The sequence below is a fragment of the Echiichthys vipera genome (assembly GCF_963691815.1).
Source record: "Echiichthys vipera genome assembly, chromosome: 21".
NCBI classification, from domain to species: domain Eukaryota; kingdom Metazoa; phylum Chordata; class Actinopteri; order Perciformes; family Trachinidae; genus Echiichthys; species Echiichthys vipera.
Window position 1 is genome coordinate 4,043,201 of NC_139846.1, and position 27,500 is coordinate 4,070,700.

Sequence of the window (27,500 nt, forward strand, 5' to 3'; positions counted from 1 at the left end):
ACGTCCAGTGTTGGCGTTCATGGGACCTCCGTGTACGGGCTAATTTAAGTCCAAATGTGGTTGTTTGTGGACGTCTTTTTAACATTAGATTTAGACCAATATTAGACTACTTCTTTAATAACACGGCACTTCTCGGGGGTCACAGACCTTATGGCCAATATTCAGCACCTAAGGCACGGTGGGTCAAGTGTCATGATCACAATCACAACGCAAGACAGGGCAGGGATTGGACTGCCGACCCTCCAGCATTGGCCAGCCCGCTCTAGCACCTGAGCCACAGCTCAGCAACCTCTCAGCAACAGCAGTAACAGGTAGTGTGATGCTAGCAGAGGCGCTAACATTAGCTTGTTGCTCCTGACCTGCATTTTGAGAGTTGTGTCATAATAAGGTGGATTGGCTACAATTAAATTATTTTACACATGTTGCATTTCCACATAAAAAAAAGGGATAAATGCAAAAATACATATGCATAAATAAATAACTTGATTGTAAAACTAAAGTAGTTAAAGAAAAACAGGAAAATGTAAAAATACAAAAAAACACATGTAATTTTCCTGCACCTGTCAAATGACGTCCAAAAATGTCCCCAGTTCAAAGGTCAAATGACGTACAAGTCGGTCATGGTTGATGTCCCAACAGTGGACGTAGTTTGGACGTGGAATAGATGTCCAGAATTGGTCATGGGCCGATGGACCCAGCATAGACATGATCAGATGACACAGTTACTTGTTTTCATGCAGCAGCGGTGGTAGTAGGAGCCGAGTGATCTGATTGATCTCAGAATGCAGAAAAGGAGGCTGGGTCCAACGCCTTCTCTCTGTGCCGCACACGCTCTCTCCTCTTTGGGAACAATAAAAAAAAGCCTCCCAGGCCCTTAAAAAATTATTTATTTTAGGTGCAAATGCAAAATCCTTAAACCCAAGGAGCTTAAAATACTTTATTTGGGGCGGTCAGTGGCACAGTGGTTAGAGCAGTCGCCCCATGTAAAGAGGCTGAGGGTTTGACTCCGACATGCGGCCCTTTGCTGCATGTCTCCCCCTCGCTCTATCACCCCATTTCCTGTCTGTCCTAAATAATAAAAGGCTTGAAAACTGAAAAAAAATGTTTTTTTCACTTTATGATCAATGCACAAAACCCTAAAATCTCTGAATTTGATGTTTTGAATTTGGCTTAATTTTCTGAATAAGGGGATTTGTCACTTACATTAAATGATTAAAGTCTGCAGTATTCATGAAATGGCAAAATGAGTGGTATAAACAACATTTAGAGCAGTACTTTGGTCTTTAAGAACAAAATGTAGTTGTTTTATCCTTCTGAATCTGAATTTCATTCCCACTATACAAATCAGCAAGTCAAATGTTCAGAATGATTACTGGATGTGCAGAAGATCCAGACTGTTTCCTGACTGTCGGTTCATTGGCAGTGTGTGTGTGTGTGTGTGTGTGTGTGTGTGGTGTGTGTGCGTGTCTCCAGGATGTCACGGCGAGTGGGACAATGTGTCGTGTTGGCAGAGCGCGGCGGTCGGCGAGGTGATGACCCTCCCATGCCCCACCGCCCTCCTGCATCTGTTTGGGAAAAAAGGTGAGGCATAACACTTGTGTTTTTGTCCCACAGAGCCACCGTAGAAAAGGTTCAAATGTTGGATAAAACTATCGAATGAAGGATTGATCTCGATGAGTTTGTGTTTTAATAATCCTCAATAATCGGCTCGTCTGACCTCCTCCCGGCTGTTCCTTTACAAACTCTTGTCTTTCGTTGGACTCATTCGGCTCCATCCATCATGATGATCGCCTCTCCGTCCTCTCCGTCCTCCGTCATCTGTGCATGTCAACAGGCCGGTGGGTCTTTCACCCCTGCCACGCTTCCCTTTCCTCTACCAAGTCTCTTTTCTCCGTCCTTCTAAAGGTTGTCACGACACCAGGAACTAAAAAAACAATAATAAAAAAAGGGCTGGTACAGAAAAAGTCAGTGAACACAAACCAGTCTAGTGAGAATGTGATGTGATCACGTGGTGTTGAAAAGGCCTCCTATAAAAACAAATCTTTGAAGAAAACTTGACACAAAAAGCCAAGTTCTTAGAAATGTTGGCAGGTTTGACCCAAAAATGATGCAAGTTTGGCTAAACTGACACCAATAAACAGCTGAACTGTGTCTTTTTTAACAAAACATACAAAACTCCATCTTTTCCCCCGAGCAATGAAAATGAAAACACACTCACACTGAGAGTTAACTGTGAAGAAAATAAACTCTGGAAATGTTTGTTTTTGAACTCATTTCATTACTTTACTTTTTTTTCTTTACTTCTACTTTTATTACTTTAATTAAAACTTTGTGTCCATATTTTCCATTCCCATTCTCTTATGAGCTCCACAAAAGAATGAAAACAATAACAGGTGTTAAAAACAGGACACAGCAAAAACAATACAATATTAAAATCCTGAAAGAATGAATAAAAAAAAGTGGGGTAATAAAAACTGTAAATAGTGATTGCAACAATTTTAAAATGTAAAAAGTCATAAAACACGTGAGTAGAAATATACATGAAATAACAGTAAGGCACCCTTTAGTGTCTGTAAGAGTCTGTACGTGTAAAGTGATATACAGACTTTATTTAAACTACCGTTTGAGTAAAATGACCTGCGTAACGTACTGTGCCTTATATGTAAGTTACGAGGGATGCTAACAGAGAACAGAGAAATTGCAGGTCTGGCAACACAACTAAGCTCAGTTCAACAACGCAGAGAATGCCAGGAACCGCAAACAAAACGCAATTTGCTAGTTCTTAAGTTCTTGAATACAGGGGATGTGTGGTTTTTGGTAATAGCCTATAATAATATTTTTCACCTGTTTAACTGATAGTAACCGCACCTTGAAAAATGACGCCAATTGAACCAAGATCACTGCTCCAGCTCCTTCACTTAATGAGTCTAATTATTCGCGTGGCAGCTGACAACATCTGGGCTGGCCCACTTTCTCTGCGCTTCCCCCTCAGCAGCATCTGTTACATCCACCAGCCCACCCCTGCTCTTTCCCTGCAGACACGGGGAACGTTATTAGATCGTGGTTAAAGGATGAGGCGCGTAATCAGCAGAGCAGCGGCTGCTCAACATCACAAGTCACCGAGTGAGAACGTGAGCATTAAGCACACACTCTGTCCCGTCTGTCAACATCTGGAGCTGTTCTGTCTCTGCTCAGAGCTGTGCAAGAGAAGACTGAAATGATCTTTGAAGATGAGAACGACATGAGTGAAGTCTGCAGCAACTTCGCTGCTTTGGTGACAGAAGTTGAGTTGCAGAGGAAGTGGAACCAGATCTGGGTTATCAATCTTTAACTGCAATCATTTTCTAAGAGCGTACTCACCTTAATATGTTAAATTCCACCAGAAAAACTTCAATGAAACTTGTAGTTTTTGGCTCCTGCTGCAGGTTCTTAAAAGCTTTCTGTGTAACTGTCAGAAAACTCTTGTTGTTAGCGACACCTGTGAGTAGCGACCAAAACAGTGAGCCTGAACATAATTAAACCTGCGTCATGTTGGTATAATATTTACAGTCATATTCACAGTAACGCTACCTCGCTGTTCAAATGCAAATCACTCCATCAGCCTACGGCAGGAAACAACCGACGGCAGATTCATGCAGCAGAGCTACAGACAGCTTAGGTTCCACTGAGCTAACATTAGTGAGCAAGCTAACGCTAAGCTAGCTGTAACTTAGCAACACTGCATGGAAATGGCATTGCTTGCTTTGTAAATGTAGCTGGTAATTTGCAAAGTCTAGATTAATTAGATGAGATCATCCACAGTATTTTGCTACGTTGGCTTGCTAGTAATTTAGCCGCATTAGCAAGCAAGTAAGCTTATACTAGTTAATATTATATAAATAAATAAATATATATATATATATATATATATATATATATATTTATATATAAAATATTAGTCAGCTAAAACCACATTATACCTGTTTCTGTTTGCACACAAACTCTTGCAAGATCTGGCAACACAATTTAGTTAATTTCAACAAACGTATATGATGCTTATATATAATATAGATGTGTAAATATCTAACGTTAGGCAAAGGAAATATTAATACATTATGCAAATATGAACTACTCTGTTAAATGAGGCTGCGCCCACTTAGGAGACTTAGGAAGTGTGCACCATTTAATTCCAGCTTCGAATGTGCTTTCCTTGTTCAAAGTGTTCAAAGTGGTGTGTTTGGTCCCTCTTGGCCACCGTACTCTCCTGCTGAGTTCAGCTCAGTATAAGTGAACAAACTGTCAGCCGGCCACCAGCCTCATTAACACACGCCGCTGCAGAAGCACAAATCAAGTGTCTTATTTACAGTAAGACAAGTTAGAAACACAGTCTGCTGCGACTGCTGCCAAACAGCTGAGGAACTCCAATATGGCCGACCTTTTCCAGGCCGCTGCTGTGCTTTTATTTACACTGAGACTTAATAAGAACCGAAACACATCAGAGGTGGCGGTGAAATGCACTTAACACGAGAACATGAGACACAAAAGCTGTTATTAAACTTGACATTTCAATTTTTAAAGTTAATAAACGGTTCAAAGCAACATATGTATAATATTTCTGTTTTTATTGTAAATTATTGTAGCTCTAATTAAGAATTTATATTTTATGTAACTCTGGCAAAGTGCAATTTTATTGCAAAATAACAAGTACAAAAAGTAGAGAAGTACATACAGGTAGGTTCATATTATCATTCAAAAATATACATCAAATACAAAAAGTACAAATAACATTAGTAGAATAACATTGCCAGGGGTTGACTATTGTAAATCACGTTCTGATATTTAGAGAAGTCCATATATGAAAAGTTCTCAAAGCCGTTTGTTAAGATTCAGAAATTAAATTTATAATATAACATGTCAATTAACATGTCAATAATCAATATCATGGAGGAAAAATATAAAATTTGGTTTTGACTGCTGAATTTACATTTGTGGATGTGAAATTTTGCCATTAGAATGAATGAATGTATTATAAAGTACTTAATTTCTTCTCTTTGACTCATTCTCCCACATCAATACAAAATCTAACATGCTCAATTCTATATCCTCCATCATGCACGGCCTATTTGCATCCAGTCAGCACACTGTATGCACATGTATGAGGGCACACTGTTTTGTTTTGTTCAAACTTTTAATACTTAATTCCCCTTGGAAGATGAAAAGGTATCTATCTATGTATGAAGAAAGGTATAAATATAATATTATAAGCCGAAGAGTGGCTCTAATGCTGCATTCACAAGGTGTAAATACATGTAAATTAAGCCTAAATTTGCCATTTTGACTGCGTTGCACAAGGCTGTACCTCCCTCCTTCCCTCTAGATACCACGTGTCTTTAAAGATCACACTTTATTTCCATGGTTTATATTGTATTTATTCAGTTTAAAATGTAGAGTATGATTATTCTCCCAAAGCAAATGTTTCCATACTGGCAGGACAAATACTGAATGCTATCAGATATTGAGACATTAAAGTAGTATAATGAGTCTAAAAATACTGGATGCTGTACATAATGTGTGATAAATAAAACTTCCCAGACCTGACGATGAATTTCTCTAAACTAATTAATCGACAAATAGTTTTTCAAAGTGTAAAGTGCTCAGTCTGTGTTTCTCAGGTAACCTCAGCAGGAACTGCACAGAGACAGGTTGGTCTGACGTCTATCCCGTCATCACCATCGCCTGCTGGTCCAACAACATGGATGAACCCGGCGAGGTGAGTTCAGTGTGCGTTTGTGCTGCTGCAGACGGATGCTTCCTGTTTTACATGTCTAATTATGCAGCTTTGGCAAGTTGTAGGGAATTGCCTTAAAACCCTAAAATGCAACTGTTTGACTTACCGCCAAATCATCAGTAGCCAAGCCTCTGGTCTGGGGCGACTCCACGGGCTCCAAAAACAAGTCAGTTTGTCCGATCTGGTCACTTCTGGCTTCAAAAAAAATAAATGGAAACTGCGATTATGTCTCTGCTGTTAGCATGTAGCTACATTTAGTTAGCAGGGGTATGAGTTTGGATCAACATAATTTTAGACTACATCATGTTGCAGCAGGAATGTGATCTGAAATTGGGGAGAAATGAACAACATCTGCAACCAAGATAACAGGTTTCTCTGACGTTAGCATGTAGCTACATGTCCCGCAGTTAGCCAGTGTACGAGTGTGAAGTTGCAGAACTTTTAACTGTAAAAATCACCAATGAAGGTTTCCAAACCAAAGTCTACACAATGAAACATGTTGCAGCAGGATGTGGTGTCTGACACGTTACAGGATCATATCTCTGACCTATTCTGAACTCTATGTTCGCCAACAGGCAGCAAAACCAACCACAGACGCAGTTTTCAGAATCCACCACAGAGTGGTTTCAGTCACCTCTCCTGCACAACCTATGCTCTTTCAGTTGATATACACTTTGACTTTTATCACTTTGTGCAATTTCAGCAATGCTTTGAAATGGGTTTCCGCGGTCAACATGCATTTTTTTCTGCAGGAAATTCATTTTCTAAGTTTTGCTTAAAGTTCCAAAGACCCCAAACCAGATCTCAACACACCAACCGAGGCTTAAAGGAAACGTTCACATTTTCTCAAGTTTATTAAAGCAGGCTTTGCTAGCATCAAAGGAAATGTGGTGCTAAAATTATTTCACTGCAGTACAATTATAAAATGTAACTTTTACGCATTCAAATGTCTAAAAACAGCAGACTTATGTTATATATTTAGTTGAGTTGTGTCCTCACATTATCCCAAATGTTTCCAACGATGTTGAAACAGAGGAATGTGTCATTTCAGTCATTTAACGCTCTGTGACATTTGGTCTCCTGTCAGGGGCGTCTATCCTCTTTGTGTCAGCCACAAGCTTCATAAAGTGACTTACAGAGCACTCTTTAACTCTTGGTGGATTTGTTATTTCTGTTTTTTGAAACGCAACAAAACCGAAAATAAATACATAGATAAATAGAAATAAAGGATTAACAAAAAAAAGGAAAAATAAAAATAAATGATATGATAAAATAAAGTAAAGTGCAATAGAAAATGCTGAATATATGTACATACATTCTTATATACACAATGTAATACAAATAGACAAACAACTAATAAATGAAGTTAAGCAAAACAAGTTAGAATTCATTCAAATGTTGGCATTTGCAGTGGAGCAGGTTCATTTAAATAAAAACATGTCCTTTCCCAGTACTTTCATAATCTAATTTGCAATCCATGAAGGCTGATGAGCCAAATATTTTTATTTTACATATTTAATTTTCAAATATTGTGTGACACATGCCTGAAAGTGTCCAGATGTGCTGTTCTCAGTCTGTGTGTCCACAACACTGATTTTAAACTGCAGCTGCTTGATTCAGCGGTAAAAACGATGAACACTGAAGGAATCCTCACTGACATGGAGACTACAACTCCCATGATCCCACGCTGCTTCACCGCGTCACCACTCTGACTCTTTTCTTACTGTTTGGATTATTTTCCTCATCCTTCTTTTTTTCTTCTTCTTCTTCCTCCTCCTTTTTCCTTCTCTCCTTCTTCTTCTCCTCTTCTTCTTCCTCATTTTTCCTTCTCTCCTTCTCCTTCTCTTCTTCTTCCTCATTTTTCCTTCTCTCCTTCTTCTCCTTCTCCTCTTCTTCTTCCTCATTTTTCCTTCTCTCCTTCTTCTCCTTGTCCTCCTCCTCCTTCTTCTCTTCTTCTGCTTCTTCCTCCTTTTTCCTTCTCCTTCTCCTCCGTCTTATTTCTTAAGCTACTTCTCTTCTTCTCCCATGACCCCACGCCGCTTCACGGCATCACCAAACGGACTTTTTCTTACTGTTTGGATTCTTCTTCTTCTCATCCTTCTGCTCTTCTTCTCTTCTTCTCCTTCTTTTATCTTCAGCTCCTTCTCTTCTCCTCCCATGACCCCACGCTGCTTCACGGCGTCACCAAACTGACTCTTTTCTTACTGTTTGGATTCTTCTTCTTCTCATCCTTCTTCTCTTCTTCTCCTTCTTTTATCTTCAGCTCCTTCTCTTCTCCTCCCATGACCCCACGCTGCTTCACGGCGTCACCAAACTGACTCTTTTCTTACTGTTTGGATTCTTCTTCTTCTCATCCTTCTTCTCTTCTTCTCCTTCTTTTATCTTCAGCTCCTTCTCTTCTCCTCCCATGACCCCACGCTGCTTCACGGCGTCACCAAACTGACTCTTTTCTTACTGTTTGGATTCAAGAACAACTTGAACCTGTCCTTTTAAGAATGAAGCTTTTATCTCTGTTGTGAAAATGTAAGAAATGCTTACAGAATACTTGCAGATGAACTTTGAAATGACTAAATTCAAAGAGACTCTGCAGCAGCACATGAACCCTTCACACGTTGACTTTAAGCTAATTTTCGTCGCCTCGCCGCTCAGACTGAAGTCTCACGCTGTGGTGAAAGGACGGACTCGGTGTTAGCTGCGTCTGTTTATCTGTTCAAAGAGGACGCACTGACAGAGATAAACGCAGAGGGAGGTCAGGGTCGAGAGAGGAGAGAGAGGGTCCTGGCTGACAGATCTCTGACCTCCAGCTGATCGCTCGGCTCTGCTCCTCTCTCGTCTCTTCAGACCACCGTGAAATCAGCCTCTTCCTTCGTCGTGTCCTCTCCATGTTTGTGTGTTTGGTCTTTTAAAGGGCCAGTTCACCTAAACGACAGAGAAGACTTGTATCTACAGGAACTCTGCAGATACACTGTAAATGTACAGTAATCTACTGCAGCAGATTCGCCAGTAATCTACTGTAAAAATGACCCTATCTCACTGTATTTTACAATTACAGTATATTACTGGAAATACATCTGCAGTTATTTGCTGTAAATATACAACATGATACTGATTATATTTTTCAGTAAATTACTGTATATTTACAGTGTTTGAACTGTATTTGAATCTACAGTATGTTTTCTGTATTTAATGATAATTACAGAATGTTACTGTAATACTACTTCTACTAATAATGATAATAATAATGAAGAAATGACAACAAGACAATATTCATTTTTCAGTTCCTTTTCTATTATTTCTAATATTTATTAAGAATAAAAACAAAACAAAACTAGCCATGAATAAAGCTTAACTTTTCTTTTCTTTGTTTTGTTCTTTTAAAAAGATTAAGTTTTCAGTCATTTTTTTTTTTTTTACTATTTATTTTAATTATAGTGCATATAATATTTGGTAACTTACTGTGACAATTTTGTTAGGAAGACAGTTTTACCTCTCATCCAGGAGGCTTCATCAGTTCACCAGTTTATTGCTTTGGGATTGGGGTTGTGAACAGTAAACAATTAATTCAATTCAATTCAATTCAATTTTATTTACAGTGCCGAATCATTACAAAAGTTATCTCAGGACACTTTACAGAGTAGGTAAAGACCACACTCTATGACTTATTTATGATTTACACAGACCCAACAATTCCCCCGTAGAGTACGGTGGCAACGAAAACCTTCCCTATAACAGACAGGAACGTCAGACAGACCCAGCTCTGTGGAGGACGGACATCTGTCTGCACCGGTTGGAGAGGAAGAAAAGGAGAGAGAAAGAGAGAAAAGACAGACAGATGGACAGAGAGAGACAAAGACAGACACAAAGACCGAGACAGACGCACTTCCAGTAACTATAATAATATCTATAGTAATGTGAATATGACTTCAATGTTATGGCAGTTAATACAGCAGAATAGTAGAAACAAGCACAGCTAAGGTGATAGATTATAATAGAAACAGGAAGCGTCATGCAGGACCACGGCAGCAGGCATCACCACGATCAGCAGAGACCTGCGAGACGACAAAGCACAAACAACTCCAGGAAGAAGTGAATTAGTAACATGCATTGATGAGACATAAATGATGCAGACAGAGAGGAGAGAAGCTCAGAGTATCAAGAAAAGCATTATCCCCCGGCAGACCAGGCCTATAGCAGCATCATTAAGCAGAACAAAATCAGCTTAAAAATAACAACATAGCTAAGGGCTCGTAAGCCCTAGCTGTAAGCGTTATCAAAAAGGAAAGTTTTAAGTTTACTAAATATGGGGACAGTGTTTGCCTCCCGAAAAACACTTGGGGGTTTGTTCCACAGGAGAGGAGCTTGGTAGCTGAAGGCTCTGCCTCCACTTGGGTGATACGGTACTATGAGCTCTTTAAGATACGACAGAGCCTGACCAATAAGAGCTTTGTAGGTAAGGAGAAGGATTTTAAATTCTATTCTAGATTTTACAGGTAGCCAGTGCAGAGAAGCTAATACAGGAGAAATATGTTCTCTTCTACTTGTTTTAGTTAGTACATGAGCTGCAGCATTTTGGACCAACTGGAGACTCTTAACAGACTTATTGGAGCAGCCTGATAATAAGGAGTTGCAATAGTCCAGCCTAGAAGTAACAAATGCATGGACAAGTTTTTCTGCATCTTTCTGAGACACAATGTTCCTAATTTTCGCAATATTACGCAGGTGAAAATATGCAGTCCTTGTCGTTAGTTTTATGTGAGAATCGAAGGACATATCCTTATCAGAAATAACACCCAGATTCCTTACTGTGGTGCTTAGAGAAAACACGACATCATCCAGAGTAACAATATCTTTAGCTATTGAGCTTCGGAGGCCTTCAGGGCCAAGTACAATAACTTCAGTTTAATCTGAGTTTAACATCAGAAAACATTGCAGGTCATCCAGCTTTTTATTTCCTTAATGCACATTTGAAGTTTATCTAACTGATGGGTTTCATCTGGTTTGATCGGCAAATACAATTGTGTATCATCAGCATAACAATGAAATTTATGGAGTGCTTCCTAATAATATTTCCTAAGGGAAGCATATATAAGGTGAATAGAATCTGTCCAATTTTTTAAAACATCTCGAATTCCAATAGTTTGAATAAGAAAATACATACTGAGTGAGTGATTAAGTGAACGCAGTGTTTAAATGAGTGGATGGGTGAAGTGTGTGTGTGTGTGTGTGTTTGTTTGTGTGTGTGTGTGTGTGTGTGTGTGTGTGCGATCAGACAAACTCCCACTTGAAGACACTAATAGAAGAGAGCCGTCACGTAAAAGGCCATGCCTCCTCACCGGTGAAAAATAAGAAGACCTAAAAAAATAAGAAGACCTCTGTAGGCGCTAATACGAAAAACAGGAGTGAGTACCGAGTTTATAAAAATAAATTTGAGGAAATAAAAGTGACATTTCCATATTTATTAATAGAATGATGTCAGAAGGATGCAGTGAGTGTGTGTGTGTGTCAGAGAGAGAAAGATCATTTAACCTGAGCTGGACAAAGCCTTGGCTGGCAGTTTGTTTTCACCGGAATGGGTGCGCGGCCTCGTGTGTTGCTCTCTTCTATCTTCTTGATGAGTGTGCTGACATGCGGATTCACTGATGTTGGCTTCTTTTGGACCAAATGGCCACTTTTCTTGCTTTGTACCTTCACTTGGCTTGTTTTGCCCCCCTGTCAGGACTGATGTCAATGCAGCTTCTGAAAAACAATATAGAGAGGAAAAAGCATTTTCAGTCTATGAATGCAACATATCAATTACAGTTTTTCTCAATTGCTAAGACACATTTCTTGAAAGCTTCTCTCCTTTTCTCTAAACTGTGAACACAAACCCCAATTTTCAAGCTACATTCACAAAACCTCAGACTCTTCTTGCAAAACCAAATTTTCACCTCAAAACAGTTCAATCTGTGCCCAAAACTGAACTTTGTTGTCAAAACGTGCCCCAAGTCAATCAAAATTAAAAACACTACTGAGCAGCCACTAAACACTAGATAGAAAAATAGAAAACACAATGTTCAGGACATGAAGCTGAATGCACTTGTACACAAAGACAAAGAACAGAAATCTTGTGCATTTACATGCAGCACTTGTACAAAACAAACAGAAATCGTATGCATTTGCCACTTGTGTACATGTGCCACCTGTCCTCCCACCCCCATGTGGCAGTCTTTCAATTCTACAAAAAGAGAACATGCAGTTACAAAACATATACATGGAATACTAGGCCTACAGACAGTTAGACTAACATTCCATTAGAATACTACAGTACATTGGCACAGTGATGTACTGAAACATATATTTACTTACAGTATACTGTGGTACAGTATATACTGTAATATGTCATATAGTAATTTGCTCTCAACATTACATACTGTTCTATAATGTCAAAAAAGATAATTACCTGTTCTCTTCTCTAAATCTACGGATTATGGTGGACACAGTGAATCTACAGATGTTTGGTTGTACCCTTTGTCCGGCCTCCCTCATGCTCCTACCATGGACAAGAACATGGTCAATCACAGTAGCTCTGATTTCATCAGATATTATATTAGTGTGATACCCCTGTCAACCATGACAGCCCCTCCAAACCCAAAGCTTTCAGTATTTCTGGACAAATCTCATCAATCCCTGGGGCTTTGCCACTGTGGAGTTGTTTGACTACCTCAGTGACTTCCGCCAGGGATATTGACAATGATTCCCCATCAGCCTCCAGCTCTGCCTCTACAAAATAGCGCGTTTTAGTCGGATTAAGGAGTTTCTCAAAGTGCTCCTTCCACCGCCGACTACCTCATCAGCTGAGGTCACCAGCGTCCCGTCCTTAATGTAAACAGTTTGGACGGTTCCCCGTTTCCCCCTCCTGAGATGTCGAATGGTTTTCCAGAAGCACCTTAGTGCCGCCAAACTCCGGACCTCTCCCACATCCGCTACTTTTCCTCTGACACAGCAGAGGCTACAGGCTGGTGGAACAGTGGTTAGAGCAGTCGCCCCATGCAAAGAGTCTGAAGGCCCTCGAGGCAGCAGTCGCAGGTTTGACTCTGACTTCCAGTGCAAAATCTTCCCATGGTCTTTTTCAGCACTTGTTGCTGAATATTTAAACAAATAATTTAAAATGGGGCCATCATTGGGACAGTGGTAAGAGCAGTGGCATTTAAAGAGGCTGAAGGTCCTCGAGGCAGCAGTCGAGGGTTCAACTTCTACCTGCGGCCCTTTGCTGCATGTCTCCCTCTCTCTATCACCCCATTTCCTGTCCGTCCTAAATAATAAAAGGGTTGAAAACTGCCATAAAAACAATCTAAAAAAACAAAAAAACAACTTGTAATAATAATCTTTACAACAATTTGGCACAAATAACAAAAGCAAGGTTCTAAAAAGGTCTTAGGAAAAAAAGAGTTTTGTCAGACTTGTTTTGCCCAAGCAGAAAACACAAAGGACTAAGTTAGACTTACTACCTTTCTAAATTTGTAGTTAAAATATCTACCAGCAAAAGCATGTGTTTTAATGTCAATGTAAACCTCTACACAATGCTGAACCTTGCTAAATTTAGCTAACTAGAACATTACAAATACGACATTTTTCGTGGCTCTTTTTATCCATGTGGAAACAGGCATACAAAGCACTATAGTTAGACTTTGTACGTTACTTCATTATCTTCCAGCAAAACCAACAGTGTTGTTTTAATGTTGATATAAATTGAGACAAAATGCTGATATGCTCTAATTTTAGCTAGCTTGCTGTTTGACACTGTTCTAAATGACAGAAAATTAAACTGGAGAAAACCTCAAATGCTCCTCCGAAGTCAGAAAAAAAGGTAAATTAATCTTAACTCTGGACATCTGTGACAAAAGGCTGAGAAGGTTGTCCTGTGACTGTCACTCTTCGTGGTTACAGAGACTTACATCAAAGCTGAAATATACCAAAATATAACACTAGCTGCAAAAACAATGTTTTTAAGATAATAAAAAGGTTGCTATGTCAGTTGATTTTCAAATTTTAGTTCCCACACTTTTCACCTTCCAATGATGCTCAGCTGTTTACAGTTATGTTTATAGTATAATTCTGTAAAAAAAGGAAATCTCTTTAAGTGCTGTAATTTGCTGTAATCACATTTTTTTCTCCCAGATTGCATTGTTTACACTATACTAGCTGCGTAGTAGTGCACTATATAGCGTGTACGCCATTTTGTAGTGGTGTTCGAATTCCCCGTTGTTAATTTCATTCACTATATAGTCCACTATAAAATACCCACAATGCACAGCTAATTTGAGTGTACATCAAGCCCCCACCACAGCGACTTCCTGGTTGATCCAATCAGGATGTGCCAAAAACTGCAGTTCTCAGTGTCCACTAGGAGTAGGTTGTACAATAGAGCAGTTTCTCATTGACCCCCATGTTAAACAGGCCGTTTTCACAGCATCATTAAATCTGTTTAAGGCCTGGTACAATATATATATATATATATATATATATATATATATATATATATATATATATATATATATAGTCTGTATATTTAAGTCATATCTCCATGACAACACTGATTTTTTTGTCACAGGCTAGTTTTAATTTTATTGGAGGTTAAAGTTTATAAATAATTGGGGGCGTGGTCTCTTGAGTGACAGTTTTCCTCTGGCCGTCACTTCGCTCCCAAGGCTAGTTGTCAGTATTAGCATCATAAGCATGCTAACTCCGTCATCTCAACCTGGACTGTGGTCATTTGTGTGGTGTTGTTTCCATAAGTGACAAGATGGTTTGATCTTCGATCAACTGAACCAACAGATGGTTTAGGAACACACCGTGTTAACGTTAGCTTTGGTATGCCAATTAAATATTAGCACCCGGGTGGTGGAGCTAATGTGGCTAATTCTGTAAACGTCACCCAGAGGGACATTTCTCCCTCCCCCATCAATGCCCTTTTTTGGTCAGAGGAAATGAGGAGGAGTCAAAGTCTGACAAAATGGCGTCTCCCGGAAGCAAATATGATTGAATCAAGTTGAGAGAACGGGAAAGGCCACGTCCATTTTTTATAGCCTATGGTGTAAATATGTTGTACACTTCATTGTAGTCCCAAATACCACAATGCAATGTGTTCGTGTTTTACCGGAGGAGGAGAAGAAGAAGCCAAAGAGGTGCTAACGGTAGCCAGAGAGCTGCAGTTACCAACAAACGTTCCTCACTTACTGCTGTTACTCACTCGGGAAATAAATGAACTGTGGGCTATTGCAGCTCACAGTCAGGACACAAAACCATTGTTAACAAAACCAAACTTTAACACCATCAAAATTTCAACAATTTATTCAGGATTTAACATTGAAATAAACAAGCAACATCAATACAACCGTGACCGTCCTCCTGAGTTCAGGTTTGTATCATGAACAGACTGAAAAATGAGTTTACATGTTTACATGATGCTGGACGCACCCGTTTCCGTCACACATATATCCGGCACATCTACTGATGCAACGATTCCAGTGTAGTGTCCGGAATTTCTCGATTTGATCATTCCCTATATAGTGCACTATTTAATAATCACTACATAGGGAAGAGTGAGTGAGTGCATGACGATTTCGAACATAGCTACTATTTATAGTTATATATGCTATAGCTACTACTTAATGAAATTAACCAGGGAGAATTTGAACACCACTTCAAAAGGGTGTACACACTATATAGTGCACTACTTCTGTGATAGGGAACGATTTCAAACACAGCTATTGTATGACAGTAAAATACTGTGACGAATTCTTCTTCTTCTTCTTCTTCTTCTTCTTCTTCTTCGAGATGTGTGAGGCAGAGCTGAGTGCATGGAAGGATTTGAGATGAGGTGAGATTAGAGATGTATTTCCTTTTCTTTGTCTTTGATCGTTAATGGATTATGGTTGTGGTGGTGTCAAGTGTAAGGTTTGTGTTTTGGTGAGTTTTTTTAAAGTAATCTTTGTGGGTGTTTTAGGCTCAGCCTTTTTCGGGTTGGAGGCCACGCAGACGCCAGTATACTGGCGGCTTCTCCAGGCTGTCACGGAAGCACAGCATCAAGACTGGTGCCGGGCCTTCGTGCAGTGGAGCTAGCTGTGGGGGGTATTGTTGGGCTCATTTCAGTAAAGTCTGCTCGTGTGAACAAGGCAGTGGTGTTATCTTTGGAGAAGGTGGAGCAGGTGAACACGCTGGTGGAGACAGGGATCACGGTGAACGGGCTGTTCGAGCCGCTGCTGCAGCTGACGCAGCTGGCAGCTCGGATCAGCCTGTCAAATGTGCCTCCGTTCCTCAGCCATGAGTTCTTGATTAAAGAGCTGTCTCGCCATGAAAGGTAATGTCACCCATAAAAGAAATGGTGCCAGGCTGTAAGTCACCTCTGCTGAGACACGCAAGCAGCTCAGTATGATTTTGAACAACAAAGCTAGAAGTGAAATTACCGCTTCATTGTGCGGGTGGACGACTTTGATTATACACTTTTTCTTACTTCTTCTATGGCTAAATGTTTCGGCTGGGGTTAGGAGGTACATCTCTCTAAAGCCTTCGTCATGCTCGGCCGGAGGGACCACCTCCGGCCCGGTGTCACGGGTGCAGGACAGAACGGGGGTTGAGTGGCAGGTGGAGGAGGGACTGAACCAGGATGATGATCTTACTGACAATGAAGGTGGGGAGATGGTGGCTGAGGAAACAGGTGAGGTGGAGGAAAATAGAGACGTGACAGGTGAGACTGGTAAGGTGATGGGTGAGGCGGGTAAGGTGACAGGTGAGTTGTGTGAGGTCATGGACACTGGTGTGCCTGTTCCTGGGAAGTGGCGCAGTAAGCGCAAGAATGTGGCGACTGTTATATATAGTTTTTATAAGGAACTAATGTTGTCACAGCAACAGTAACATTCTAACACACAGCAGTTAATATCTCGTTGCCTTGGTTACGGAAGACGCTTTTCTTATGCCGGTTTGTTTAGAAGTTTGTGCTGTCTTTGAAGTGAATATAAACGGATCAAGCCGACCCTCGATCATTTTACATGGTGTCAAAAGTAGTTCAACGAACAAGCAAGAGATAAATTAAGAAGACAGACGGCAAAAAAGAAAAGAAATGGCTCAGTTTAACCCTCCCGAAAATTTTACGTTTGACAAGCCAACAGAGAGGCCAGAGTGGAAGCAACGGTTCGAGCGACACAGAATCACAACAAATCTTCACAAGGAAGAGGGACAAGTTCAAGTGAGCTGCCTGATTTATGCCATTGGCAACGAGGCAAAAAACATTTTCAAGTCATTCATGTTTGCCCACGAGGAGGACCGCAATGACTTTGTCATTGTTATGAGGAAGTTTAAAAAGTACTTTTTACCAAGGAGGAATATTAAGCCATGAACGGGCATGTTTTAACCATCAGGTGAGAAGGCAGAATGTTTCATCAGAGCCCTGTATGATCTCTCAGAGCACTGTGAGTTTGGAGCAACTCGAGAGCTAAATATCCGTCGTCGGGATAATGGATAAACAGCTCTCCCGCAGGCTGCAGCTGATGGCAGACCTGACACTGACGCATACAATACAGACCGTCAGACAGTCAGAGGAAGACGTGGCACAAGTGAGTCTGCAAGGAGACACTGCGGGATCAGTACAGGAGGTGCAGTTTAAATGTAAAAGCACAAACTGGAAACCACAACAGTGACAACAAGGCAAGTCAAAGGACAGAAAATGGGGTGGAAATGAGAAGAAATGATAGAGTGAAAAGTTCCCTTGAATTGAAGATTGAGACGGGAGCTGATGTCACTGTCATAAGTGAGGACACGTTTCACACACTCACCCCTGAGAGAACACTGGAGCCACCTGACATTCCTCTGGACAGCCCTGAAAGTGAGCTGCTGTGTCTGGGCCGCTTTCATGCAACAGACACTCACAAAGGAAAAGATTATCCCTTCACAGCCTACGTGGTACTTGGATGTAGAGTCAGCAATCTCCTCAGCCGACTCTCAGTAAGGATGAACCAGGTGAGGCGAGTAGACGAGCTAAAATGCATCACCAGCCATCTAACCCACAGTGAGCATGGTAATCCAATTAAGAGATGATGCTGTACCATATGCTGTGCACACTGTACGCCGTGTGCCCTTTCCAATGTTACAGAAGGTGGAAGTGGAAATACAGAGGATGGAGAAGGATGGTGTCATCAGGCGGCTGACACAACCTACTGAATGGTGCGCTCCCATGGTACCAGTCCTGAAAAAGAACACAGGCACAGGCACAGCCCGAATCTATGTTGACCTGACAAAACTAAATAAGTCAGTCAAAAGAGAACGCTACATCAACCAACCTCAGACGAGATAACAGCCAAGCTAAACAGTGCAACTGTGTTTTCTTCCCTTTATGCTGCCAGTGGATTCTGGCAGATTGCTCTGTATCCAGACAGCTGCAAGCCTACAACATTCATAACACCATTTGGCAGATACTGTTTCCAAAGATTACCTTTCAGAATAACAAGTGCACCAGAGATCTTCCAGCAGAAGATGCTGGAGAATCTAGAAGGACTGAAGGGCGTGGCAGTCAACATGATGCCTGACTCAAGAAGGTGCTGCAGCGTGTTGAGTCATCTCATCAACCAGTCAGGGGTCAGACCGGACCCTGACAAAGTGGAGGCCATACATCAGCTGCCACTGCCTTAAAATGTGCAGGAGCTAAAATAAGAGTCCTCCGCATGGTGAACTACCTGGGAAGGTTCACCCCAGCCCTTGCAGTGGTTGGACAGCCGTTGTATAAGCTGCTAAAGAGAAAGAACATCTGGACCTGGGGCCACTCGCAGCAGTCATCCTTTGGAGGACATTAAAAGAATGCTGACTAAAGCACCTGTTCTTTCCTTTTATGACGTCACAAGACCTACAGCTGTATCTGCAGACGGCAGTAGTTACGGACTAGGAGCTGTGCTGCTTCAGCTCCACAGAGAAGAGTGGAAGCCAGTAGCCTACTGCTCCAGACGTCTCTTAGAAGCTGAAACACGCTATGCCCAGATAGAGGAGTGTCTGGCTGGCGTGTGGGCTTGTGAAAAGTATCTGTGTGGGCTAGATGAATTCAGGCTTCAGACTGATCATAAGCCATTGGTGCTGCTCACCAACAGCCTGAGCCTCGAAAATGTTCCCTTGAGATGTCAGCGTCTCCTAATGCGGCTTAAGCACAGGTGTTGCTTAATTGTGAGGCGTGAGTGGTGGAATTAGTGAAGGGAGAGGGGTAAGGTCTTGTTCCTGAACTTCAGTTAAATGAACTACATTTAATGTTTTAGAGAAGTTTTAAGTTATTTTTGGACTTCTTTTAGACAAAGGAAAGCTGTTTTTACATGTCTCAGGCAGTGGTGGGATCATGTGTTCAGAACATTACAGAGATGGATGCTCCCTCTAGTTTCTTCCTCTCCCTGGAGAAAAAGCACAGGCAGAGGAAGGCCATTCACTCATTGTTGTCTGACACAGGGGAGGAGCTAAGAGAAACTGGCCAGATACAAAGGCGAGAGGTGGAGTTTTTGTCTCTCTTCACCAGTGAGTATGAGGAAAATGATGCACTGTGCGAGGGGTTCTGTGGTGAACTGCCTCAGGTCTCTACGAAAGCCAACTCAGAGATACAGATGCAGGAGTTGCAAACCGCTCTGCAGAGTAAGCAGGCACGGCGATCTCCTGGCGTCGATGGCCTGATGGTTGAATTATATAAAGCCTTCTGGAGCATCATAGCACCTGATGTGTTAGAGGTGTTTAACGATAGTCTGGCTTCAGGTTCACTTCCACTGTCCACAGGGCAGTTGTAGCTCTTTTACCAAAAAAAGGTAACCTGCATCAAAAACTGGCGTCCCAGGGCATCAAAAACTGGCGTTCCGTGTCTTCTGTGTACAGATTACAAGATCCTGTCAAAGGTTTTGGCTAATAGGCTGAGGGAAGCTGTGGAGCAGGTCATTCACCAGGACCACACCTATTGTGTGCCTGGCAGGTCATACTTTATCCGAATGTAAAAGATTTATTTGTGTGTGCATAAGTCAGCACTGTCGTATCACTGCAGCACTTTGCCAAAACTGAAAAATGTACCTTAGTAGGTAAATAAAGTGTTTGAAAAAAAAAAATCTCTTCCATCTTCAACTCCTTCTGTTTTTCTCTTTCTTGTATCTCCTCTTCTTCTTTCTATCTCCACCTTCCCTTCTCTCTCTTCTCCCTTCTCTTCTTTCTCCTCCTTCTCTTCTATAATCTGCTTTCTCCTCCTCCTCTTTTCTCCTTCCTTCCCCTCCTTCTCTTCTCCTCCTTTCTTCCCCCTTCTCTTCTTAATTTTTGGGTGATAACAATCGAATTGTATAATATATAATAGTATAACATTCACAGGGGACCTTTTGATACTCTAAAAACTACATTACTGTGATATAATACTTTCAGCGTAGAGTATATTTTTCCAGTGTGGCATCAGTACTTCAATAAAAGTTCAGATAGTTCTTCCTCCACCCTGCAGAGCAGCTGAGCGTTCAAAGACGTGCACACAGCATCTTGTTGTGGCGAGACAGCAGCTTAAACTCTCAGCTCCTCCAGCTGAGTTGCGGGGGTTCAGCTGCTGGTCTTGGCGCTCTCTGCGCTCTAATCGGCGCTCGTCTGAAGGTAAACTGGAGGAATTTATTCCCCTCTTTGGGGGATTATGAGGATGGTTTACAGAATGTTTAACCCTGTGTAGTTTTCTGTTTAGAGTGTGTTATCTGTGTGTTTCAAACATGGAGCGTCCTCTCTGTGGATTACCTTTTGACCGTCCCGGTTATTACTTTTAGTCACAGACCCTTTGGTTTGTACTTAGCTTTAAATAAGCAGGTAATATCCAAGTTTAAGGGAATATCCAGAACCATTATTGTATCCACGCTCAATTAATGCCACACACTCCTCTTCTTCTCTTGCTTGTTACTGTGCAGTCCTCTGTCTTGCTTCAGTAGCTGTGTTCAAAATCGTTCCCTCATTCACCCACTCTCCTCTATATACGGTTTATCAAATAGTGATATCTTTGCGTCAGTACATGTGCGAGGAAAGCGGGTGCGTCCAGCGTCATATAAACAAACGGAGTCGTAAACCGGTTTATGATAGAAACTTGCATTCAGGAGGAAGGTCAAAGGTTGTACTGATGTTGATGTAGAGCTGTAATAACCCACAGTTAATTTATTTCAATAGTGAGTGACAGCAGTAAGCTCGTGAGGAACGGTTGTTGGTAACTGCAGTTAGCTCTCAGGTACCTGGCTACCATTAGCAGCCTGTTAGCACCTCTTCTTCTCCGGTAAAACACGACCGCATTGAATTGTGGTATACAGGATAATATATATATATAATATATGTACATCGTATGTACACTCAAATTAGCTGTGCATTGTGGGTATTTTACAGTGGACTATATGAATGAAATGGAGAATTTGAACACCACTACAAAATGGCGTACACATTAATTAGTGCACTACTTCTGTGATAGGGAACAATTTCAAACACAGCTAATGTCTCCTGGTAACATTTGACTTATTTTTCTTGTCTTTTCCTCCTCTCTCTTCCCTCTGCTTCTTCTTCCTCCTCCTCCCTTCTGCTCACTCTTCTACTCCATCCTCCTCCTTTTCTTCTTCTCCTTCTCCTCCTCATCCTTCCCTTCTTCCTTCCCCCCCTTCTCTTTCTTGTTCTTCCTTCATCTTCCTTCTGCTTCCATCTCCTTCTTCTCTTCATCTTATTCTTCTTTATTTTACTTCTCTCTCTTCTTTAATTATATTAAATTTTAAAGAAAGTGCGACTTGTTGCTGCTCATGGGGGAATTGTTGGGTCTCTGTAAATAATAAATAAGTCATATAGTGTCTAGACCACATGTGTCAAACTGATCCAGTAAAGGGCCGCTGTGGCTGCAGGTTTTTAGTTCAACCAAGCAACACACCTGACTGGACTTACTCAATCACCTGAACTGCCTTCACACAGTGGATTTGTTGGACCAGGTGTGTTTTTGATTGGTTGGAATAAAAACCTGCAGCCACAGCGACCCTTTCCCGGATCAGTTTGACCCCCCTGGTCTAGACATACTCTGTAAAGTGTCCTGAGATAACTTTTGTTATGATTTGGCACTGTAAATAAATTGAATTGAATGCTGTATCCATTCTCTTCATGCATCCAGCTCAGCTAATTTTTTGGCTAGTTAGCTAGCTTGCTAACTCCGCCAAGTCCCCACGCCACACGGGTCAAAGTAAACAGGCTGAACAAAGTTGTCACTCATCTGGTGACAGCATTGTGTGTTTCTACGCTGTGACTAAGAAGTGTGGCTGAAGCATTAAATATAAATTATATATAAATGATGAATATATATAAATTATTTCATGTTTGCCAACCCATAGCATTGTGTTTCCAGCCTGTGTTGAGGGGCAGGATGAGCAACGTATATAGTGTATTTAGTCGACTAATTATAAATGGTTTTGATTGTTTTTGTTTAATTGCTAAATCTAAAGAGTTGATGTCGAAGTTAGTTGAAGTGAATTAGTAAACCTAATGGTAAATAAACAGAGTACAGAAACTAATAAATCACACTGTAGACACATCTGATCATTGTGACAGAAAACAGTAGAACATAAAGATGAATGTTAACAGCACAGACACTCATTTACACACACACACACACACACACACACACACACACACACACACACACACACACACACACACACACACACACAGCTGGGCTGAGATCCTCTCCAGAGCCCCCAGGTGGGATTCCCACTCTTTGACTCTCAGTGAAGCTTCTATTTGTTTCCTGTTGAGGTTTTCCATCTGGAAAACATTCAGCTGAGACCAGACGTCACCGCTGGCACTAACTGCGACACAGAACAGATGTTTAAATCATGTGGACAGGAGGACATTTATTGTGACATGAAGCTCAAAAAATGAACTCAAAACATGTCTAGCCATTCATGTTGGGAAGATGAAGATCGTGATACAGTCTGTTCCCCTTAGGCTACAACTCTGTAGCTAGCTATGGTTAGCATGATACAGTCTGTTCTCTCGCAACTCTGTAGCTAGCTAACGTTAGCATTATACAATCTGTTCTCTCACAACTCTGTAGCTAGCTAACACTAGCATGATAAATCTGTTCTCTCACAACTCTGTAGCTAGCTCACATTAGCATGATAAATATGTTCTCTCACATCTCTGTAGCTAGCTAACCTAAGCTTGATACAGTCTGTTCTCTCACAACTCTGTAGCTAGCCAACGTTAGCATGATACAGTCTCTTCTCTTATAACTCTGTAGCTAGCCAACATTAGCATGATACAATCTGTTGTCTCACAACTCTGTAGCTAGCTAACATTATCCTGATACAATTGTTCTCTCACAACTCTGTATTAGCATGATACAGTAGCTGTGTTCGAAATCGTTCCCTATCATAGAAGTAGTGCACTATATAGTGTGTACGCCATTCTGTAGTGTTGTTTGAATTCTTTGTGGATAATTTCCAACGTTGGGGGGGTTCCTTTTAAAATGTATTCCCCTACAGATCACTGATTACATGTCCTAAAATGTAATCTGTAATGTATTCCCTTGGATTACTCAAGTAAATTAATGTATTCTAAATACTTTTGAATTACTTTCCCCTTACTTCAAAATTGTCTAGGATAATGTGTTTATCTGGGACACTGATTATAATTCACACTTGCATTAGAGAATGAGGTTCGATTAACTTTACCTTTGATAATAACTTTGTGAACCAGCAGCAAAAACATGCACTGCAAAAAAGGTGAAGTCCAGTGTTTCTCAGAAAACTTAACAGTTTGCGTGTACAGGCAACTTCATATCTTGCTTACATGCCTGTAGCTGTATACTGTGACAGTAGTTGTGAGTACAATATATCTACTCTGTAATGTGGTTGAGGATATGGCTTATTATGGACATCACTGCACTTAAATGACAAGAAGCCAAAAGTCGTGATCAGTAACATCAGTTACTCTACAGCCAAATGGTGGCGGTTGTAACACAGCAAGAGCCTGTTCAAAGTGTTCATCAGTCATGCGGTTGCGATGTGGAGTGAAAATGAGCCAGTCCTGACCAGAAAGTCTCTCGACAGGGGCACATGAAGGCAGGGTGGCTTTGACCAATGTATGGGCCTTCAATGACTCCAGTCTTGGAGGTACTTTTGCACCTCATTCTCTTCTGTGGTGCTCATCATTTGTGTTTTGCCAAAACTGAAGTCATCCTCCTCCTCAGACTCACACTGTGGTGCATTCACTCTGGTTCTCGCATCAGAAGTCTTGGCGACAGGCTCTAAAAGACGAGCCTCTTGGATGATTAGTCGCTTCATGGCTTCCTGTTTATCAGGGGGCAAGCCACCATATGCAGAACTTTGGATTGGTGGATGCTGCCATCCTCACCTCATGTGAAGCGAATCACAATTCCAGCACAGGGGTGTTTTCCCTCCACTGATTCCTTGTGGCAGCTTACGACCTGTACCAATGAGAAGGGTTGTGCAATGCCAATTATAAAGTCAAAAATCAGCAAATTAACTTTGCTCTGGGTAGCGGGGGCAGCTGATGTGACGAGCTTTGCTTCCGGTTGTACCGGTTGTGGAGCTGCATTGCTGTCCAATACATGGCTATGGAGTGCTTTCTCTGAAAGTAATTATATTCGACAACATTCATATTATCTGCCATGATGTGACGCTTGCTAATGCTAGCAGCTGGAGCTGCTGCGCCAAGCTACTGTGAAGTGTGACCGCCTGTGAGTGTGAGTGATCATGACGGGGGAGAAGCTCCACAGCTGCCGCTGCTCGTTTGGGAAAGAAACCGCAGAGTGACAGAACACAGTCGCCAAACACAATGCTAGTCTTTTTTAACAAAGACAAAGTCTCTTGGGCTCCGTAAAGTCTCCGAATCAGTTCAGAACAACGGAAGCTCCACTGGATGTTTATTCTTCAAGATTGCTGATTCGCTAATTTAGCTGTCAATCAAAAAAAGATCCGCCTCAGACAGCTCATTCAATCATCATGCAGAAGCATGCAAGTGTTTTACCGGAGGAGAAGAAGAAGCAGAAGAGGTGCTAACTGTAGCCAGGGAGCTAACTGCAGTTACCAACAAGCGTTCCTCACGAGCTTACTGCTGTTACTCACTCATGAAATAAATGAACTGTGGGCTATTACAGCTCACAGTCAGGACACACAACCATTGTTAACAAAACCAAACTTTAACACCTCAAAATTTCAACAATTTATTCAGGATTGAACATTGAAATAAACAAGCAACATCAATACAACCTTTTACTGTCCTCCTGAGTGCAGGTTTGTATCATGAACAGACTGAAAAATGAGTTTACATGTTTACATGATGCTGGGCACACCCGTTTCCGTCACACATATATCCAAGCATCTACTGACACAATGATTTGTTAGAAACTTCCAGTTTAGTGTCCGAAATCTCATTCCCTACGGTATACAGTATAGTGTACTATAATAAACACTATTTAGGGCAGAGTGAGTGAGTGCATGAGGGAACGATTCTGAACACAGCTAGTCTGTTATCTCACAGCTCTGTAGCTAGCTAACGTTATCCAGATTGGATGATTGATTGATGAACAATCATTAACCTAATCACCAAAGTGAAACGTTGGCATTTTGATTAAGAACAAATTAAGAAATAAGCTGAAGTTACATTAGTCGGTCAGTGTTAACTATTTAAAAGTTTTGGGGAAGGGATATTAAGAAATTAAGAAATAAAAAGCTTTTATAGTAATAACTTTTTAGTTACATTACATTTATTTAACTTCATCCTGTCAGCCCACCACTCCCACTGGGATCGGGTGCGCTGCTGCACGGGTATCAGTGAAGGTGAGGGGCCTCGACGGACCAGAAACGGGCAGCAGAGGCTGGCTCTGGGGACAAGGAATGTCACCTCTCTGCAGGGGAAGGAGCGCTACCAGTTAGATCAAGTTCACGAGTGAGGGGACGATGGATCGAGAGTTTGGCCAGAGAATCGGAGCAGCGGGGGCGGTGTTGCAGTCGCTCTACCGCACCGTTGTGACGAAAAGAGAGCTGCGCCGGAAGGCAATCTTCGTTCCTACCCTCACCTATGGTCATAAAAGCTGGGTCATGACCGAAAGAACGAGGTCGCGGGTACAAGCGGCCGAAATGGATTTTCTCAGGAGGGGGGCTGGAGTCTCCCTTAGAGATAGGGTGAGAAGTTCAGCCATCCGTGAGGAACTCGGAGTAGAGCCGCTGCTCCTTTGCGTTGAAAGGAGCCAGTTGAGGTGGTTCGGGCATCTAGTAAGGATGCCCCCTGGGTGCCTCCCTGAGGAGGTGTTCCAGGCATGTCCAGCTGGGAGGAGGCCTCTGGGAAGACCCAGGACCAGGTGGAGAGATTATATCTCTACACTGGCCTGGGAACGCCTCCCCTGACAGAGCTGCTGCCCCCGCGACCCGACCCCAGATAAGTGGTTGAAGATGAAAAGAGATGAAAGATAACTGAATATAATAGTTTTTTTTCTTCAACATAAGTAATGTTCCACGTAACCACGTGTTTAAAACTGCAACCATACGACCGTTGTTATGTGACGAGTAGGGAATGAGAACAGGATCAAAAACGTTTCAATTCAACATCTTTGGTTTGCAGAAACGCACTATCCAGATCTGTTCTTCTGCACAATGTGCTGCTTGTTTTCTGCTGGTTGGCGAAGTCAGAGGCATGAAAAGGAAAGACGAGGTGTGGAAATAATTGGCTGTGCACCAGTGTACAGTGAAAACATGAGAAAATATCTGCCCAGTTAGAGCTGAGATTGTAAATGATGAAAGTTAAACACACAGACAAGAGAGTCCCTGAACACATCATATGTCTTCTCCCTTTTGAAAAGCATGTGTTCCACAAAACTGGAAAATCGTTTGTCTCAGTGAGGTTTATGGAAATATTGATAAAGAAAAACTTCTCAGGTAGCCAAACTGACCCGGCCAAACATCAGCATGAATCCATTTTAATGTCAGTGGTCCCATAGGCTGAATTATTTCAGGTCACGCTCGAATTTGCACACGTCTTAATGAACTTCTGTAGCAGTGTATTTTTGTACGTTTGGATTCTCCTTTGGGTCTCAAGCTGAAAAGGCTTTGGAACCCCTTGTTCAGAGGGAAGAGCAGAGTAAAGACGCCGACCATGAACCAGGGACCTGTGTTGCATCTCTCTCCCTCATGTCGTGTCGTCTCTTCACCATCAACCAGAATCAGAACAAGCTTTATTGGCCCAGCACGTGAACACACACAAGGAATTTGACTCCAGTTTTTCGTTGATCTCAATGTAGATTGAGATTGGTTTCTTTTTAAATAGTAGAGGAAATAGTTGTGGTTTTTTTAAATCCCTACCTCTGGATGGTAGACTCAAAATTAATACAAAAAGACATATTATGATATAAAAAGACACTACATTACTTCAAAAAGTCACAAAATGTCCACAAAGAGACACTAAATTACTACAAAAAGACATATTATGACCACAACGAGACAATAAATTACTACAAAAAGACACATTATTAATACTAAGAGACACTCAATTACAACAAAGAGAATCCAAGCTTTTTTTAGGTAGTTAAACTACATACTTCAATTTCTTTTTAAATAGCAAAGTAATGGACTTGTACTTATGGAAACAGTGTGTATATATATATATCCCTACCCCTGGATGGTCCTGGGGCTGATTTCACAAAGAAATAATCTGACTGGTCTTTAGTGTTAGACCAGTCTTACAGTAA

At 41.4% G+C, this 27,500-nt stretch overlaps 1 protein-coding gene across 1 annotated transcript in view; it reads left to right on the top strand.

Annotated features, from left to right (window-relative positions):
* LOC310963200 (vasoactive intestinal polypeptide receptor 2-like) overlaps positions 1-27,500 on the top strand; it is a gene marked incomplete at both ends in the record, with an annotated part of 45,057 nt that overhangs the window by 6,767 nt on the left and 10,790 nt on the right. The window contains 2 exons of the mRNA XM_083935889.1: positions 1,474-1,581; positions 5,652-5,749. Of these exons, the coding sequence (XP_083792015.1) occupies positions 1,474-1,581; positions 5,652-5,749 (206 nt within the window). The remainder of the gene's footprint in view (positions 1-1,473; positions 1,582-5,651; positions 5,750-27,500) is intronic.